The sequence below is a fragment of the Penicillium samsonianum genome (genome assembly GCF_028829775.1).
Source record: "Penicillium samsonianum strain IBT 33392 chromosome Unknown utg000002l_segment0_segment0, whole genome shotgun sequence".
NCBI lineage: Eukaryota > Fungi > Ascomycota > Eurotiomycetes > Eurotiales > Aspergillaceae > Penicillium > Penicillium samsonianum.
In genome coordinates, this window is record NW_026643260.1 from 3,651,922 (window position 1) to 3,670,267 (window position 18,346).

General features: G+C 48.2%; 7 protein-coding genes across 7 annotated transcripts; 2 read left to right on the forward strand and 5 right to left on the reverse strand.

Moving 5' to 3' along the window:
* Positions 1–656: 656 nt before the first annotated feature.
* Positions 657–4,818, reverse strand: N7471_003273 (CheY-like superfamily). The gene is made up of 3 exons (XM_057275993.1): positions 4,358–4,818; positions 4,165–4,306; positions 657–4,104 (listed from the first exon to the last, which is right to left on the reverse strand). Exons 1-3 carry the CDS (start codon positions 4,648–4,650, stop codon positions 826–828), a joined length of 3,714 nt encoding a protein of 1,237 aa, XP_057140631.1. The 5' UTR covers positions 4,651–4,818; the 3' UTR covers positions 657–825.
* A 533-nt stretch (positions 4,819–5,351) lies between these two features.
* Positions 5,352–6,507, reverse strand: N7471_003274 (uncharacterized protein; the record flags this gene model as incomplete). Its single annotated transcript, XM_057275994.1, has 3 exons — positions 5,352–5,492; positions 5,558–6,307; positions 6,505–6,507. 3 exons carry the CDS (start codon positions 6,505–6,507, stop codon positions 5,352–5,354), a joined length of 894 nt encoding a protein of 297 aa, XP_057140632.1.
* Positions 6,508–6,845: 338 nt separating this feature from the next.
* N7471_003275 (uncharacterized protein) lies at positions 6,846–9,193 on the reverse strand. The gene is made up of 2 exons (XM_057275995.1): positions 8,916–9,193; positions 6,846–8,861 (listed from the first exon to the last, which is right to left on the reverse strand). The coding sequence occupies exons 1-2, from the start codon at positions 9,119–9,121 to the stop codon at positions 6,899–6,901; spliced, it is 2,169 nt and encodes a 722-aa protein (XP_057140633.1). The 5' UTR covers positions 9,122–9,193; the 3' UTR covers positions 6,846–6,898.
* A 794-nt stretch (positions 9,194–9,987) lies between these two features.
* N7471_003276 (Lipopolysaccharide-modifying protein) lies at positions 9,988–11,925 on the forward strand (the record flags this gene model as incomplete). The annotated part of the gene is made up of 1 exon (XM_057275996.1): positions 9,988–11,925. One exon carries the CDS (start codon positions 9,988–9,990, stop codon positions 11,923–11,925), a length of 1,938 nt encoding a protein of 645 aa, XP_057140634.1.
* Positions 11,926–12,810: 885 nt separating this feature from the next.
* Positions 12,811–14,267, reverse strand: N7471_003277 (uncharacterized protein; the record flags this gene model as incomplete). Its single annotated transcript, XM_057275997.1, is given in 6 exon segments — positions 12,811–12,983; positions 13,047–13,212; positions 13,281–13,585; positions 13,647–13,946; positions 14,017–14,041; positions 14,058–14,267. Coding segments are annotated over 6 exon segments (1,179 nt in total), but the record flags the coding sequence as incomplete, so codon positions are not given.
* Positions 14,268–15,451: 1,184 nt separating this feature from the next.
* Positions 15,452–16,364, forward strand: N7471_003278 (SDR family oxidoreductase; the record flags this gene model as incomplete). The annotated part of the gene is made up of 2 exons (XM_057275998.1): positions 15,452–15,732; positions 15,794–16,364. 2 exons carry the CDS (start codon positions 15,452–15,454, stop codon positions 16,362–16,364), a joined length of 852 nt encoding a protein of 283 aa, XP_057140636.1.
* Positions 16,365–16,575: 211 nt separating this feature from the next.
* On the reverse strand, positions 16,576–17,768 carry N7471_003279 (glycoside hydrolase family 16 protein; the record flags this gene model as incomplete). Its single annotated transcript, XM_057275999.1, has 3 exons — positions 16,576–17,274; positions 17,348–17,622; positions 17,678–17,768. The coding sequence occupies 3 exons, from the start codon at positions 17,766–17,768 to the stop codon at positions 16,576–16,578; spliced, it is 1,065 nt and encodes a 354-aa protein (XP_057140637.1).
* Positions 17,769–18,346: the final 578 nt, after the last annotated feature.

Here is an 18,346-nt window from a genome sequence, read left to right on the forward strand (position 1 = left end):
TTGCGATAAATTATTTTTTTCCTTTGCGATAGAGGTGTTTGCATTGTTTGTCCAGGAGCTCCAGATCGGTGATTACTTAAGATTATTTGGAGCCTGATACATAAGGCAGAACAACATCCGCTGAATGCAAGTTGAGAATAGAACCGTTACATATACCGATGCGCTGAAAGAGAGAAGCTATGAAAAGTATTGGAGGATTATCCTTCCTTGATTATAGATGGGCTACATAGGTAACGAGTAGCCAAGTACCTAGGTAGTGCATCAATCCATCGTCAAAGCTTACCTCATAAGTCCCTCTCTAGAGGCTTGAGCATATTCAAGCCATCGATTATGGGTCAGTGGTCTATACATATGCCTTATGCGGCCGTTCATACTTCCAAGGTTGAGAGATATGGGTGACTACTTACCAAAATAGGACTAATCGCCTAGTGAGCAGCGCCCAATAAGCGCCTGGTAAAAGAAAAGTTAGTCCGAATAACAGGATCGTGATGATCAACCGTTCTAGTAAACAGAATGCTGGAAATGGCATCAAAAGTAGCCATTTGCGGCGTCCAATTTACCGCCACTGAGCGTTGTGTGTAGATATAATCGCCCCTGAAGCTGTAGGGGCGCAATAGAAAAAACCTTAGACAATGAATCGAATCGTGCCATCATCTCCTCATCGTCCATCATATGTGCAGCCCAAATAGCAGCAAGGGTATGGAGACAGAAACCGAAAACGCCAATGAAACCGAAAACGCCAATGTAAGAAACCCATGATCATTAACGTGGTCTTCCACGTCTGGGTGGCAAGCCTGCATCAAGTAAGATACCGATCGCCATATTTTATTTCGCCAGTTTGGCTTCCCATTTATCAATAAGCCTTGATACTTCCCTAAAAGAAACAGGCTTCATAAGGAAATGGTCCACTCCTGCGTCCAAGGCTCTGAATTCATCGCGTGGACTGCTGAGTCCTGTCAACGCGATGATTGTTGCCGGAATACAGTCATCCCGTTCTTTCTCAATCGCACGAATGGCGCGTGTCGCCTGAAATCCGTCCATGATTGGCATAGACATGTCCATGAAAATAAGATCATATCCCTGTGACATCCTTTCAACCGCATCGACGGCCACTCTGCCATTCTCGGCTTTATCTAAAACCACGACTTCTCGTTTGTTCATGAAAGTCATCATGAGGCGAAGGTTGATGCTGTTGTCATCTACCACCAAGACCCGAGGTCTGCTTTGGCTCCCAGATAAGGTGCTAACATGACCTGAGCCGCCAGATGAAGATCGAGTAGATGAAGAAGACCCAGCATTGGTGGAGTCAGTACCCCCAGATATTGTGCGACCAGAGCTGTCAGTACGCGACGTCAAAACAAAAGCGCTGCGCTCTGTATGATCAATGGTGCGATTGCTGGACCCCGCCATGGGGATTGATGGTTCAGCATCTGGTGATCGTAAATTTACTGGTAATGAGGAGTTGGACTGTTCGATTGGCAAATCCAAGACTGCAAGAAAGGGTCGCTCTGGAAGTACTAAGCCTTGCCCGGAATTCTGCCGATTTAACGTAGGGGTTGTCGGTCTTCTATCCAGGCAGCTCAGAATACCGCGAGAAAGTTTTCGTGGACCGCAAGGCCGATGAAGAATTGCCAGATAGTCAGCAAGTTGTGACCATTGTGCCCTAGAATCACCATAATCGCCTGTCTCGCTGCAAAAGACGAGTAAACTTGGTAATTTTGCTGGGAAACCGTTTATTTCTTTTCCTAACAGATCCCTTCCGTCCGCAAACAGGATATCAATAGGCTCATTGGCAGACAGAGGGACAAGCTGCAGACCATACCAATCCGTGATATACCGAGCTATGGAAGCCCAGAACTGATGCTCGCCGACACGAGACGGATCGATTCCCCAGATAGCAGCACGTTTCCCACTACAGCCGACACGTCGGAGTTGAGAAGATGCCGTCAGTATAGTATTTTGGTCTGAATTTTCCTTATGAGAGGTCGATTGTGGGTTTTCATCCCCAACTAGACGTTCGAGAGGAAGTGACACCTTGACAATAGTGCCTTCGCCCTGTCGGCTTCGAACTTTAATTTTCCCGTTGAGAGTTTTCACGATGGCGCGAACAATTGATAGACCCAGACCAGTGCCTACTGACAGCGGATCTTCTTGTGAGAACGGAGTGAATAGGTGCTTCCGAAGATATTCCGTCGAGATGCCCTTACCCGTGTCTGAGATGGTCAATGTCACCATATCTTCGAGACCCTGGCGTCGAGAGCGACCTTTTGAGTGCTCAGTGGCCTCAATGCAGACTGAGATCCGACCCTTTTTGGTATACTTCAGTGCATTGCCAAGGATATTCATAATTAGGCGTCTCAGTGACCCCGGCTGGACTTTGTACATCCAGTCATCCTCAGGAATGTCAACAACGACGTCCACTCCTGAAATGGGACCAACTTGACTGTCCGCTTTTGCTGACTTGGAAGGCAGTGTTGACAAGATATCTGTGGGGCGATTGGTGGACGTGGCTGACCTCTGTATATGGGAATGACCCAAACACACACTGTCTATAACATCCTCTGTCAAAAGAGCCACATCTGTCAAAACCAATGCATCCAGACGCGCCACAGGTTCTTCAAAGGGTCTTGGTTTCCACGGATCTTTTCCACGTCTGAAGGTTTTCTTATGTCTTTCCAATGACATGATTTTGCTGAAGTCTAAAACTTGGTTCATCGTATCCAAGAGAGTTCGACCACACGCATTTATCGTATCGAGGAGGGTCTCCTGGAACTGGTCCAAGGCAGTACTTCCGAAAAGCTCGGCGGCAGCCAAGACACCATGCAACGGGCTGCGTAGTTCGTGAGAGATACTGCTTATAAAATCACCCTTTTGGCGGTCTGCGATAACTGATTCAACACGGCTGTATTCGGTCATAATAGAGGATCCGAAGGCAAATACTGAGCTCAGATCAACAGCAGGGCTGAAAACTCTCGTTGGCCGGGGAGTCCAACAAAAGCACCCAGCGAACCACTGGGAATCTGTGGCATTCCACAGTGGGACAAACATGACTTGACATGCATCAGGGAAGAACTCATTCAGGTTGCTGGTCTCCGAAGCCTTGGACTTCTTCCTTTGTTTCCGAGACTCGTCGGCTAACTGATCTTCCGAAGTTGAAAATGTCCCATCGCGGTGGAATGACCAGAGTTTCCCTTTAGGATAACGGTGCATCAACTGTTTCAGGAAGACCTTGTCAAGATTGACAGCAGGATCTGACAACGTAGAGCTTGCCTGGTATGAAAATGGATCATCTCTGGTGGACAGCGCAAGAATAGGAGCAGGATTTATGGATTCAGCGGGGTCACAATGACCGGCTGCGACATATTCGGAGGAGTTATCACTGGTCTCCAAGAACATGACACCGCCAGCACCGTCCAAGTCCAGACTTTGTCGCAAGAGGTTCGCAGCACGTTGGAAAAGCCAGTGGTTGCTACTCGAGGGGTCCTCCGAGATACTGTCGTCCTGTCGTGAGCCATGCAACGATGCCGTTGGACTAGGGGGAACACATGTGTCATTCTGGTTGGAATCTTGGTTCAAAGTTTGTGTATCGCCGTTTTGAGACGCATTTCCCGATCCAGAGCGTGCTGAGCGAAAATCTAGTCCATCGTTTTGGGAAATTGGAGATCTGCTGGCTCTGAGGTGAGGTGATGCTCCCGGGGACAAACTCTGTGCTGAGCTGTTCGACCGAGAAGACATGTGAGCGTTGCTGGCAAAACTGGAGTTGCCGTCGACGAAAAGATGGAGGCCACGCGATAACCGCGAGGCGCGTCGCCCTTCTACGGCTTGACGGCTAACCAATAAATAGTCCATAACCAACTCTCCCACTTTTCCCAATGTATCCTTTTCGATATCAGATAGCCCTTGGCGGGGTTCAGAATCCAATACAAACAGACATCCCAAATTGATACCGCTATCGCTGGTTAGGGGCGTTCCGGCATAAAAACGGGAGTGTGGATCTTTTGTTACAAAAGGCAATTCTCTGAATCGTTCTTCCTGTTGAAGATCGTTGACAACCAAAAATGAATACAATCCATCTTCGTTGTCTGAGCCAATTGCAACTGTTTCCTATTCGAGGAAATAGGCGTCAATATGTAAAATATTGCAATATTTCAAAGATCGGCTTACCTGGCATATGTTCCAAGCATCTAACAATGTCGATGTTCCAGCGAAGAGTGTATCTCCTTCTCCGATAGACGACTTTGAGCTTCCAAGATTGGTGTTTCTTGTGGCTTCAGCCAATATAAACTGAGAGTCGGTGTTCAATACACTTTGGAAAAAGTCAGATCAAGTCCCACGCTGGAGCAGGAGAGTAATGTACGTAATAAAAGCACGCTGTGCGTTCAGGCGTAGAGCGGCCAGTTGTGCAAAAGAAGTCAAAGTTGTATTTGGACTTGACGGAGAGCTACCTTCAGCGAAACTTTTCTCTGAGTCAGAGGCATCGGGTGCAAAAGGGGTCGTCACTCTTGAAAAATCTGTTATTGACGCCACATGGTCATCAAATTGAAGTGATGCATTAAGCGCCGCCGGATTTTCTGGCTGGAAATATCGATATACTTCGCGTGTCTGACGGTCTGCTTCGTAGTCCATATTATGGCTATGTGGATTGTCCATACCCCCAGATTTATAAGAGAATGTGGGATATTAACACGCGGGGGTGAGAGAGCTACCAGCTGCACGCCAAAGGAGGTTTGGGGTTATGATAGTCCTGGTGTGTACTCCACGTACGTCATGGCACGTGACGCCTGCATGTGCCGATCGCGTGGTGGGTAATCGGTAAAGAGCTCGCTAAAACAACTTTCAGAACTTGAAGTGATGGGTCAAATGTGGCAGAGCTAGCTTGAAATGCTTATTATGGAGGTGTAGGGCCTCTATGTACCTAGGTCCACGGGTACCTGGTGGCCAGCCTGGGTTTACATAAGAATATGACACACACCTTGGAACCTTGGAAGAATGGAGACATTGCATGGTCATAAGTAAATCAAGTAATTAGATGCACAAAATTCGACAGGCAAGAGCGATGACATCGTGTTGAGAGCTAGTTTGCTTTCACTCGGGTATGAATATCCCCAAGTAAGATGCCAAAGTAAACAGATAAACAGAAGATGGGCGCAAGAAGAGTATCTGCCAGGTTGTACCTGGAGCAAAAAACAAAAGAAAAGACTCGGGGTATTATGCAAAAAAGAGATCAGATGACAGAAACGCCAGAACGCTGGAGGTCCAAATCGAGAGGGGGAGAAAAGGAGTGACGTTGGTAGAGGGCGATTGGCGATGCCTCAAAAAAGGTTCCGAAGCAAGCCCTCCTAGGATCGGTGTCAAAGGCCTAGATCATCAACGGGGGAAACGACGAAAGCATTGACAACATGGCCAGTCTTCCACCCCTGATCAACGAGCGGTTCACGCTCATTCAGCAAGTGACCTAGGTAAGCGATTCGAACGCGCCTATCATCCTTGAGCTAAAGAACAAATCAGCAACAGTCCACAAAACGAAACGAACAAATCAATAAGAACAAATACCAACCTTGGCTTCCTGATGCACCTTCCTCGCCAAGAACCCCACGGTCTGACCCTTACCAATAGAAAGCAAGATATCCGGACCTCCACGATCACTCAAACGAGCAAGCACACGGATCAAATCCCGCTCACTCGTCTTCCCCTTCTCATCACGGCGGCGTTCAACATCCTGGGAAATCAACTCGTCCCCGGAAGCATCATCCGTAGCGAGCTTACCATCGGAGAGCGTCCCAGTATCCGGCTCCTCTTCAGATCCAGCAGGACCGCCATCTTCACTAGCCGTCCGCGAAGACGAAGGAGCCATATTCTCCGGATCACTAACAACACATTGCGGAACCCTGTAAAGCACGCCCTGCTCATCATAGCAACCCTCACAAAGATCCCCGGTGGGAACAGTAATCCCCGCAGCATCAATGATCCCCTGCGCAGTAACGAAGTCACCGCTTCGAATCAATGATATCACTGTCGAAACAGCAGCCCAGATCTCTGGGCTGCCGGCAACGCGCGTCTCAAAGAACTCGGCGCGCTCGCGGTCCAGCTGTGCGCGCGTCCATGTTCGTCGCTTGCTGCGCCACACATGGCTGCGTACTGGCTCGTTGTAGTGCTCGATTAGAGGGACATTGGGGGGGCGCCGCGTTCGTTGCCTTGGCTGCGTGGAACGGTCGCTCGTATCCCTCGTCGCTGTTGTATGTGAGATGCGTTCTTGGGTTGGGGGTTGGTCGTCGACATTACGCGACAGTACTGACTCGCAGCAGCCCTGTGTTGAAAGGGGGGATTGTTAGTTATAGTTATGGGGCCATTGCGGGTTTGCATGGTATGGAGATGAGAGCCGGGGCTTTAGGTCGTGTGACATGCGATGCCAAGAAATATCACCGGTCTTAATGATGATGATATATGTATAGGTTCTGGGGTTCTGGGGTTCGGGGGTTCGGGGGTTTGGGGTCGGATTCTTACCATCTTGCTTGCGATCAAGCAGCTCCATGTGAGGAGGGGAAAATAGCTTGAGAGGGGTTGGCGTGGAGTAGTGGCAACGCTCTAAAGCGAACTAGATCCTTAAGGTTGAGCACAGACCTATTGGGTGAGAGACGAGGCAAAAATTAGAGACGAGGCAGAAAGAGGCGGCCGTCAAAGGAAAAGGAATAAAAAATGAAACAGAAACAGAAACAAAGAGAAACAAGGCTACATTCCACAATTTCTCCCATTCGCGCTTCTAATGCCGCCGGGACGACTCCAGCAGTCACACAACATTGAATTATCTACAGAGCGCAATTGCTTAATTCGTACAGAGTACAGGGTTATAACTAAAAAAAATACATGAATTCTCATTGGATTATACAAATAAGTAATTCTAGTCATCTTCGTCGTCACTCCCAAAGATAGCTTTGAAAACAGCATCGCCGGGCCGCTCTGCCTCCAGGGCATCATTGCGCTCAGGTTCAACAACTACTGGTGGTGGCGCCGCGTTAGCAGGCTGACCACTTGCAGATGGATCCTGGCCATCTGCTGTTGGTAGGTAACCTAACGAGTCTATGAGAAGTTGGTTCATGATATCTTGCGACACCAATTGCTTTGGCGCAGTGTCAGCTTGGAATCCAGCGGACTGGAAGTGCGTGCCAGGTCCGGAACTGGAGGCTCCAGGCCGTTCGCCGGGGTCAAGTTGCACATTCTCTGGTGGTTTGACGTTGAATCGCTTGCATAGAAGACGAGATGGGTAAAAGGGGATTGTGCTTCGAGTCATTGGGCCGAACATGCCAATTTTGGCAGCTGCTACTGCGGGATCGTCAGGCTTTTCAGCGGGCCTGCTGAGCCCAGATTCTGCAGAGTCGGGGGCATCTGAGACAACCTTGGGCGCGGTCGATGAGGAGGTAAATCGGGATGCCATAACTCCGGACATGGGTTTGAAGACCTCTGCAGCTCGGCCAAATTCTTGCATCTCTATAACCCATTCATCGGTGCTGGACCCTTCCACCCGTTCTGGGAGGGTAGAGCGAATCCCAGCACTGACTTCGAGGAATATTTGGTAGCGTGCACGCTTTTTCTCATCTTCTTGGTAAGGCATCCACCCACTAACGGCCCGAGCTAGGGCTTGGGCGGCAATCTGTTTGTCGAGTTTTGGCACGAGGTCCCAAAAATCCTTGCGCTTCTGTGATTCAGGGAATTCGTATCCTTTGGGTGCCTTTTCTCCTAAAGCCGGAGGTAAATTGGTGTTGCCGGTAAGTTTGGCAATCTTCTCTCGTGCCTCAGGGGTCATGTAATCAAAGATAGACTTCCCAGGCAATTGATCCTCGCCCAGAAGTGCTGCTCTGGACGTGGGATTAAGCGACGAGGCTTTTGCGGCGTCAGCTGTAGAGACATAATTCGATTGGTCTCGTTTTTCTGACGAGATTTCCTTGGCTGGTTTCCACCCCTCGGGTATCACGGGGGGATCGTATTTCTTGTCTGAAATCGACAGTCCCGTGATGCCATCGGCAAGAATGAATCCATCTAGCGGTAGGCGCCCGTCGCGGCACTTTCTGAAACCCCCAATCCCTCGTGATGCGGCCACCTTCTTCGATATGAACACGGGTTTTGAATTCAAAAGTGGGTTGGATGACGCGATTGTTGGTTCTGGTTTGACCTTTTTCTTCTTCTTCTTATCTCCTCCAATGGTCTTGTTATATGAGATCTGTGGACCCAAGGAATAAGGATCCTCGTCGTCCGACCCAGTGTCATTGAGAGGGCCAACCCCAAGTCCTCCCCGCCGTGATTCCTTCGGCTTTGGGGGCTGAGCTTTCCCTTGAATGGCCAATCGCCCCCCAAAGAATGAGTCTGATTCCTCGACATCTGGAATGGGCTGCAAAGCATTGTGAGACTCTAGGCGCGATTCGCCTTCAAAACCAAGACCTTTGCGGTCGGTCTTGCGAATGAAGGCAACCATGGGTGGGTTTTCAGGAGCAAAAAGGTGTGTTTCCTCCGCATCACCATCCGGAGCAGATATTTCGTCCAGATTGGCTTTGCGTCGCACCTTAGGCCCAATCCCTTGACCTTCGCGCCAACCCATCTTTTTCAAGAGCTTCACTCCCATGGTTTCTCCGCCGGTTTTCAATATATCCATGAGTCCTGCTCTGCGTGTAGCATCTAGCTCGGTCGAGCCGAAGCCGGCGAATTCATCGGCGGTCTGTAGTTGTCTGGCTTCTTCCTGTTCCCGCAGGTCATCCGCGTCCATAAAATCTTCGGGTCGTTGCTGTTCGGCCTTCTTGGCACGGTTCTGGCGGGACGAGACAAACGTCGCGGGGGTCCATCCTTCTTTCGAGCCGACGGAGTTGAAGTATCTAGCAGATGTCAGTGGTTGTCCTTCCGAGGTCATTGGTTTAGAGACTACTCACCCCGCGCTGAATCCACCGGTGAAGGCACCATGAAGACGTTTGTTCCCATGTTCGTCCCTCAGTTCTTGTTTCCATATTGGCACAAAGGATCCGTCATCGCGGACCCCCTCTTCAAGTGGTGGTAACGGGGTTCCATAGAAGGCGTATGGAGATTGCTCTGCTTGAAGATCGGCCTCGAGCGCGGCGCGAGTACGTTTTAGGGCCATAATTTTCGGATGGGACAGTCACCCATGAGTAGTTATTGATCACGTCATCTGCATGGGAGAAATTGTGAGCGCTGAAAGAAGTCGTAATGAAGATGTGTGAGAGTCGCATTGACAGCTCTTAGCTACGGATTTGTGCCTGAGGCATCCAAAATTCTTGCTTATATAAGAGCCGAGTCAGGAATGTCTCACCGCCCGGTCCGTGAAGACCAATAACCCTAATGTTTAAGGCTAATGTTGTATATAGATCTTGAAATTCTTGCTCCATTCTCTAATTTTGGAAAATAATTATAGTGCAAATATGTAATATGTTAGTCGTATATTGTAATGCTTGGCAGATACACAAAGAGCCGACCGTATCCAAATCAAATTGGACTCGGCCTCTGCTCCATCTCGAAGGTTCCTGATTGGGCAGATCCACGGGTTGCTCGGCCACGTTCCTTTGATCAACCCCCTCTCCTGTAGGGAGTAAGGTGATCTACATATTCTATACAACGTTGTCCATACAAAGTAGGTCGGTATAATATTGATTCTAACAGCTCCCTTCTAGTTCTCTTAAAATAATACTTTAATTTTAAATAACCTTTGGAAAAGACCAGCCAAGAACTCTATTAGTATGATGTTTGTTTGTGAACCCTTGGCGTCTTGGGACGGGCTTTGGAGAAGTGGGAAGCTAAGGGGCCTTATGGCGACTTTTTCTTTCTTTTTCTCTTTCCTCTTCTCAACTCCTAGGTGTTTATTCCAATCATGTTCTTTTTCACCTTCTTTTCATAGCCTTCGTGCTTTCTTTTCAATAATCCCTGCAAGATCGTCAAAATTGAGTGTGCGGCTAGAACCTAGGTAGCTCCCGATCTTGGGAACCATTCTCAATGCTCGGCCCGTTCCCTCGGAATCGCAGGTCATTTTACCTGCTACTGGCCTGCGCAGCAACCTCCATATGCTTCATCAACATCCTATTCCTCACCCATGTTGTCGACAACTCTGTGATCCGCCTCCCTAATCTGAGTCTCTTCGCCGCAACAACAAAACCCGTGTTCGGAGAGTATGCGCACGATGAACACCCTATCGCCGACCTGATGAGGGAAGCGAATCTAAAATGGCTGAAATATGATAATGGTCGCTCAGCAAGTTTCCGCCGAACAGTCGCCAAATACCGTGAGACATATGGACGACACCCACCTCCCGGTTTCAAGGAATGGTACATGTTCGCACGCAAAAAGAAGGCGCATAACGTGGACGATTTCCAGCAGATTACGGGCGATTTGCGGCCTTTCTGGGCAGTTCCTCCGGCTGAAATCCGACAGATGGCAGCAAAACTACAATCCAGCGACGGCATTGCAGGTGTGCAAATCCGCAATAAGAAGGTTGTTTACTCCCCTATTGAGGGGTGGAGAGTTGAAACACTGCGGAAGTCGATTAAACGCATTGCTCGGTATCTTCCGGACATGGATATTGCGCTTAATATTATGGATCAACCGCGAGTCATGGTTTCGTTTGAGGATACCCAGGAATACCTCCGCACCGAAGCCCTCACCAGAAGCTTACCCAGCGATGCGCAGGATCGATTCACTCCAGGCATGAACCATCTGTTTAAAAAGGGTTCCAGCATCGATGATCATGTTGACCCGTCCTGGTTCTCGATTGCTGGAAAGCTATACATGGACTTCGCTAAGGAGTCCTGTGACCCTCACTCTCCCGCTCGGAATGACAATCTCACTGTAGAGGATGCCGATAAGCTATACAAATCGCCCTCGGGTGGGTTTGTCACTAACTTCACTGCTTCCTCTGATCTTTGTACCGTCGGTCCCGTTCTTGGGGAGAACCATGGGTTCTTGTTCTCGGCATCCAGCAACCTTATCACAAGGAAACTGATCCCAGTCTTCAGCGAGTGCAAGGTTAGCGTGAACAACGATATCCTTTTCCCTGCGAATATGTATTTCATGAACGACAAGCGGTACGTGTACAATTCGCGACACGACTATGACTGGAAAGACAAATCGGACACTCTCCTCTGGCGCGGCGTCACCTCTGGGGGTGTTCAACTTGCAGATAATTGGCAGCATATGCACCGCCAACGCTTTGTGCACATTACCAACAACACTAGTATGAGATCAGAGACGGTCTCTATCCTCTCCGAGACCAGCCTGGGGCAGTATCGTGCTTATCCCAACTTCTACCCAAGCAAATTTTCACTGGACCACTTCGATGTCGGCTTCACCGAGGCTTGGGGCTGCATCCCGAACTGCTCCTTCTACGACGATATTTGGACCTACAAAAAGCCGAAGGATTTCAGCGAACAGTTCAAGGCAAAATACCTCATCGACATTGACGGTCACAGCTTCTCCGGTCGGTGGCGCGCCTTTCAGCTCAGCAAATCCCTGGGGATCAAGGCAACTATTTTCCGAGAATGGCATGACTCCCGGCTCTTCCCCTGGCGTCACTTCGTCCCCATGGACAATCGCTACGATGACCTATACGGATTAATGACCTACTTCCTTGGTCTAGATCCACAGGCATCCCCGGTGGATGCGTTCTCGGTTAACGAGCCGTACATCCAGAAGCATGACTTTGAGGCTGAGGTGATTGCATCTCAAAGTCGGGAATGGGCGCAGCACGCGCTACGCAACGAAGATCTTGACATCTATCTCTATCTTCTTCTCCTCGAGTACGGACGCATCATCGATGACAATCGCGATAACATTGGGTACAGTGGCGACGGAAGTGAGCTGGACCACTTTGACGATCAATATCCTTTTTCTTCGGCAATACCGAATATCGTCAACCCTCCTCCTCCCCCCGAGCACTGATGAACAGTGATTTCTCTATATATACCATTTCTGTTGCATTTCTGTTGCATATTTTTCCTTTCTTCAATGGGGCTGGCTCTTTTGCATTTGAAGTATCTGTTCATCTATTCAAGTCTTAATGACTAACTACATTTTTATCTCATCGACATCATTTCAGTATATCTATTTATTATCTTGTAGGGACAAATATCTTCAGGTTGATATGAGAGGAAATGGAAAATAATTGAAATCTATCCCAGATATATATCGGGGATATATATCTTCGGCTATAGTCCGAACACATGGTGCAACGAAATACCGAAATCCCGGGAATAAGATATTGGACGAAGGATACAAGCTAATTCTAGTATTCAATCTGATATTCAAGTATTCCACCATAGCATATATCTCAATAGATATCAAAGAACTAAGTGACATGCAATTCAACAGAAATAGTGGAGTTTACACACAAAACTATTCAATCCGCTCATATAGCCAAGACCCGGGTCTCCACACATCAACTAGCATCATTGGTCTAGTGGTAGAATTCGTCGTTGCCATCGACGAGGCCCGTGTTCGATTCACGGATGATGCACAACAATTTCTTTTTTGTTTTTGGTAATTGTGGTGTTGAATCGAATTCTCTTCTTTTTCTTTTGTGATTTTTCTGGGATTTAGTTGGACGCAGAGCGGCCAACATGCACAAACCATGGGTGTAGTCAGATCTATCAATCCCTACACCTCAACTGAAACCAAAAACGTTGTCTACACTCGGCCCAACGAACCTGTAGTTCGTTCATTTTGGAATCCGTCCGAATTCAATGATAAAAATTAGACCAAAAGAACAATTAGGAATGGTTTGAGTAGAGATTGTTCTCAGGCAGTCCCGATATCATACATAGAACATCAGTCTTTCAACCAAGGATCCTCTAGAAGATCTTTAGCATTTGCTCTCTCATTCGGCATCCAGGTTAGGGCTCTGCGCATGAACTTCACAAATGCAAGAGGTAGACCCATTTGACCTTCTAGTGACTCGAGCATGCCCGTCTCAGGAATGGGGACAATGTCCTTCCATCTCCCTAGATAATCAGATTAGCAATAAATCTTGTCACAGATCGAATGTATCAAGCAACCCCACATACCATCTTCATCCCAGAACTGAACCGCCATCTCAGGATTGAGCTCTAGAAACGCAGCAGGCGGCGGACCCAAGATAGCAATCAACTCTGCAAGGTGGGTTGCCTCATACATATCGCCGGCCGTGTGGTCGGCACTGAACAGCCTATTCAGGCCGAGAAGATCACATGCCTACGTTAAAGAAATCAGCACTTGTGTTAAGAAGAAACCATTAGAAGTGGAATATAGACAGAACACACCGTAAGCCCAACACACCAAATATCAACTGGATAGCTCCACGGCACCTCGAGCACTATCTCAGGCGCGCGATATGGCATCGGCATGGCCGGATAGTCATAGGGCCCAGGCCCAATCCTAGCTTCACCGAAGTCACAAAGCCGCAACGGTCCCTCCGTCGGAAGCATGGCTCGCGAGAGATAAATAGTTCTGTCATGCGATACCTGCTTGCGTGCCGAGGGGGAGGCCATTTCCGATTCCTCAATGCGTTTGAATTTGGCGTTCTCGCTCTCGTTGTCGCATGCTAGTAAATTACAGGCATGAACATCTATTGAGGGTGAGTAAACAAATAAGAGCGATAAACACTTGAACATGGGATAATAACCGACCAGTGTGTACAGTCTTGCATTCGGTATGCAGGAAATCCAGGGCCTGGAGTAACTCCGTCAGGATAGATTTGACCATCTCCTCTGGAAATCTGTTTTCATGCATTCTTTCTCTGAGATCGAATACACTGATATACGCGGGTTCCTGAACCAGTACGATATGTCTGCCATATGGGCCAGTGGCCGTGAAAGAATAGAGGAATCGCCGAATATTCTCTCTCCCTGGATGATCACTTGACATGTGGGGAGCAATGTGCTGGTAAAATGGGAGCTCACGGTGAAATACCGAGTTGTGGATATAAACTTTTAATGCGACATATTTCTTGTCTCTGCAATAATGCAATATCAGTTATCGAAACGGGGAGGAAATAACCATATAGTCGAAGAACTACACCAGCCTAGCTTTGAACATACTTGATAGCGGTCCTCGAAGATCTCACCGATATGTACTGGGTAGTATCGATAGGCGCTGTAGTCGAACAATTGTTCTTCTTCGGCTGGCTGGTCTGCTTCGATGATTGGGAATCCCGTTGTTGGAAAGGATAGGGGCCTTTCTTTGGTAGAGCCAGGGTCCAATGTTGATGATTGTCTCAATTGAAAGATTGTTGTCGTTGGTGAGGCCCCCCTAGGGATGCGATAGTCGGGGTTTATCCCTGGATGTGTTCTGATTATGCTCGCACGCAGGCGATCGTTCAAAATTCCTCTTACTAAAGATTTCATTTGATGCGCTGATACAAAGTTCCAAGCCTGCCAAGTTGATTTGAGTGGAAAACACGGTCGGTGTGTCGTCAAATTAACGCGTTGACACGGCTACTACCCCTGCATCATTCTGCCTTTTAAATCTGCCCCCTATAATTATTGTCTCTGTCTTTTCGCTTTCATATGCTCCAATTGAATAGAAAAAAAGTGAAAATCGGCCTAAAGCAAAGTCCTTAAAGGAATGCTGTACATAAGGTGGTTGGGACTTATTGTTTGACTTGATCACCACCATACAAATCATTTCTTGTTGGGCATTCATTGTACGTTATTTGCTGTGCCTGTATTTCTGACTTGCTGAGTAGGGTTTAATTCTAGCCTCGTACATATAAGCATCTTATGCATTCAATGTTCTTATTGCATGTTGCTCTATGCACTAACAGCTGGATAGGGTCTGATCGTAGGTCAGTGTTGGGCGGCACGCAGAGGATCACCGAAATATTGTAGCTGTTGGATATTAGGATTTTTTGGCAGCCAAGGCGTATAGTAGTTTAATGCTCTGCGTAGTAGACCTGAGGTATATCTCTCAACTGTGTCATTGACCTGGACGGCGATGTTGTAGTTGGTGGATATTGTAGTTGGTGGATATTGTAGTTGGTGGATATTGTAGTTGGTGGATATTGTAGTTGGTGGATATTGTAGTTGGTGGATATTGTAGTTGGTGGATATTGTAGTTGGTGGATATTGTAGTTGGTGGATATTGTAGTTGGTGGATATTGTAGTTGGTGGATATTGTAGTTGGTGGATATTGTAGTTGGTGCAGGTGGTAGCAGATGAAGATGCCGACGAGGTGAAAGGGACACTGTATACTCCGTACTCTAGCGCAAAATACGGAGATTAGCGCTAGCCGACGGAGAATGAGAAGTAATGTCCTTGTAAGTAGATAACTAGGACAACTGGAGTTATCCGGAGATATCGGACTTTCGTTGACGCATACATATATAGTTGAAGTTTCAGGATGTGTTGGTTGTTTTATCATTCTAAATTGGTTTCTATACCTTCATTCTTTCTAAATCTATTAAAAATAAAACCAGTCAAATTCGCTACCCATCATGCCCCGTATCTGGTTCATCACCGGCTGTTCCTCCAGCTTCGGACGCCAGTTGGCCATTACGGCCGCTGAGAACAAGGACACTGTCGTTGCCACCTCGCGCGACCCCTCAAAGCTATCCGATCTGGCCTCGATAGGTGTTATTACGAAGAAGCTTGATGTGCAAGCCAGCGATGCCGAAGTCAAAGCGGTTATCGACGACGTTGTTTCTACTATTGGTCCAATTGACATTCTGGTAAACAACGCGGGGTATATTTTGGAAGGAGGTGTAGAAGAGTGCAGGTGAATAAGCCCTATTATTTATAGCGATATTTAAGGCCTAATGCAAGTCTAACTCATGTAGCCACGAAGAAATTGTGGACCAATTCGACGTCAACGTCTTCTCACAGATCCGCGTCCTTAGAGCGGCTCTCCCCTCTATGCGCGCCCGCAAATCCGGCGTCGTCGCTAACTTTGGCTCGATCGGCGGCTGGCAGGGCTCCCCGGCGGCGGGTATGTATTGCGCTACCAAGGCCGCTATCGCGATCTACACCGAATCCCTACGCAACGAACTAGCTCCTTTCAATATTGAAGTCACCTGTGTTGAGCCGGGCTACTTCCGCACCAACTTCCTTACTGGTGGCCACAAGATCACTGCCAAGAACCGCATTCTCGAGTTAGACGCCGGCACCCAGGCCACCCGCGATGCCCTCGCTGCTTACAGTCTCCATCAACCCGGTGACCCCATTAAGGGCGCTCAAGTTCTCTTCGAGGCTTTCACTAAGACTGGTCGCTGCGAGGGACGTAGTCTCCCCGGAAGATTAGCCCTAGGTCGAGATTCCTTGGCCGCCATTGGGGGGAGTATTGCCCGCGAACAGGAGATGCTTGATAGTTGGAAGGAGATCATTGGTTCTACGGACTGTAATGATGTATAAGAAGGCAGAAATGTATAGGCATTATCGGGTACATATAGAAAAGTTGGTTTGCACATTTTACATCTATATTTTACGGCTAATTCTTCTTATCTTCCTAGCTGCAACAGTAAATCACAAAAGGAGTGGTTGGAAAATAAGAATAATTCGTATATCTATAGACCAGGTCGCACCGACAAACCACCCAGACCTATTACATCATCAACACAACCATCTAAAATCGAATCAAGCCAGCAACAAGCGAGCCGACAACCATGGCAAAAATAGAAGTATAGTAAGAAACCGGCGCAGCAGAGACAAAGCTAATAGAAGAAGCCGCCGCCGAAGCCGACGCCGACGAAGAAGCAACCAACGACGAGCTAACCTTGGCCAAAGCAGAAGTCTTACTCGAAGCAGAAGTCTTACTTGAAGTAGAAGTCTTACTCGAAGCAATAATAGAACTCGAGTTCGACGAGCTCAAGTTAGTCGAGGTAGTAGCGTTGGTAGCCTTGATACTTGTATAGTCGCCAGTCTTATCGGTGTACTTGTACGCGGAAGCCGGGTTGTAGTTGATGATATCGACCGACTCAACGTACATGGAGAAAGGACCTTGAGTGTAATCAGTCTCGCCGCCGGCCCACTCGATCGTGCCCTCGGAGTTATCCGGGTCGCCGCCGGCCCAGATACCGATGCGGATGCGCATGGGTGATTGGGGGTAGTTTGTGCCGTCGACGGCGTCGGCGTATTCGAGTGTGCGCACGACTTCGCCATCTAGGAGCCATTCGATGCGCTCTGAGGTCCAGTCGATTGAGTAGGTGTGGAAAGTTTCTTCTGGGGTTGAGACGGTTACGGTGGTGCCGCGGTCGTAGGAGGTTGTGTTGCCTTTTCCGAAGTAGTCGGTTTGGATTTCAGTATCATAGGTGCTGATTTGTTCCTATTTCTTATATTAGCGGTTGCTTCTTTTTTGGAGGATGGGGTTTGGTGGCTTCAGCTGCCGGTGGACTCACCCAGTCGATCTCGTCGAGATCATCAGACTCTAGGATCCAGGTGCTGACAATACCGGTGCCGTTTGCGGCTCTCATCTTGACGTCGACATGACCGAAGAAGATATAGAATTCGCTTTCGATTGTCGGGGCGTCACCCTGCTCGGAGACGGTGAACTTGGCGCCGAGGTCGGTGCTGGTTACGGTGCCGGCGGTGGTGTTCCAGCGACCTAGAGATCCAGAGGTAAAGTCTGTGTTCAGACGGTACTTGTTCAGGCCGGTGTCTGCTGGGCAAGTTTCTGGAAACGAACTGTCAGTGCGATTTCCTGGCGTATCACATGAGATAGTCCATACTCTTCGTAGGGTTGCAGCTGGTGGTAGTCTGAGCAGCAACAGTCGCAGCCAGGGCGAGAGTAGCCCACTGGTAGTAAGACTTAAAAACCATATTGAAACCTGTAGAGCAATAGAGTGAACGAGTGAAGTAATAGATGCACACAACGATCAACAGAAATTGAGGAAAACTGCGAAGCCCCAGGAATTATAAGCAGTGGGATTTAGCCTCGGCGAACAAGCGAGGGCAACAGATACATAAACATGGGTCCGTTAGTTTTATTCTTAGATGTGCGTTGATATGTTCAACCTTGGAACATCACATCGACTACGACGCAAATGCATCCAGCCACCACATCGGGGGATAACGATTGGGCCCGTAGATAGAAAACATAGTGGAGCTGGCTTGAGAGACATGTGGATGTATAGAATATCGCTACAACAGTTGTATGTATTAGGTGTGGACTTGAAATTAATTGGTGATCCATCTGAAAAAAGCTTGGATGGAGGATGACGGGGCAGCTTGCGTAGTTGGCCCCAGATGGTTGGGAACTAGCGGGAGGACTACGTACGCCTCAAGAATATTTACCCGACTCTGGCATCTTGGAAGTTTTAGTCGATATTCTTTCTGAAATTTATTATTCATTGCATGGAAATGTCCACGGGTGTCATTTAGTTTGCGTCCCGACCAAA

Coding starts and splice junctions, on each gene's coding strand:
- N7471_003275 (XM_057275995.1), bottom strand. CDS start 9,121: ATGGCCCTAAAACGTACTCGCGCCGCGCTCGAGGCCGATCTTCAAGCA. Junction 8,862..8,915: donor ACCGGTGGATTCAGCGCGGG/GTGAGTAGTCTC, acceptor GACATCTGCTAG/ATACTTCAACTCCGTCGGCT.
- N7471_003273 (XM_057275993.1), bottom strand. CDS start 4,650: ATGGACAATCCACATAGCCATAATATGGACTACGAAGCAGACCGTCAG. Junction 4,307..4,357: donor GCACAGCGTGCTTTTATTAC/GTACATTACTCT, acceptor CTTTTTCCAAAG/TGTATTGAACACCGACTCTC. Junction 4,105..4,164: donor ATGCTTGGAACATATGCCAG/GTAAGCCGATCT, acceptor TTCCTCGAATAG/GAAACAGTTGCAATTGGCTC.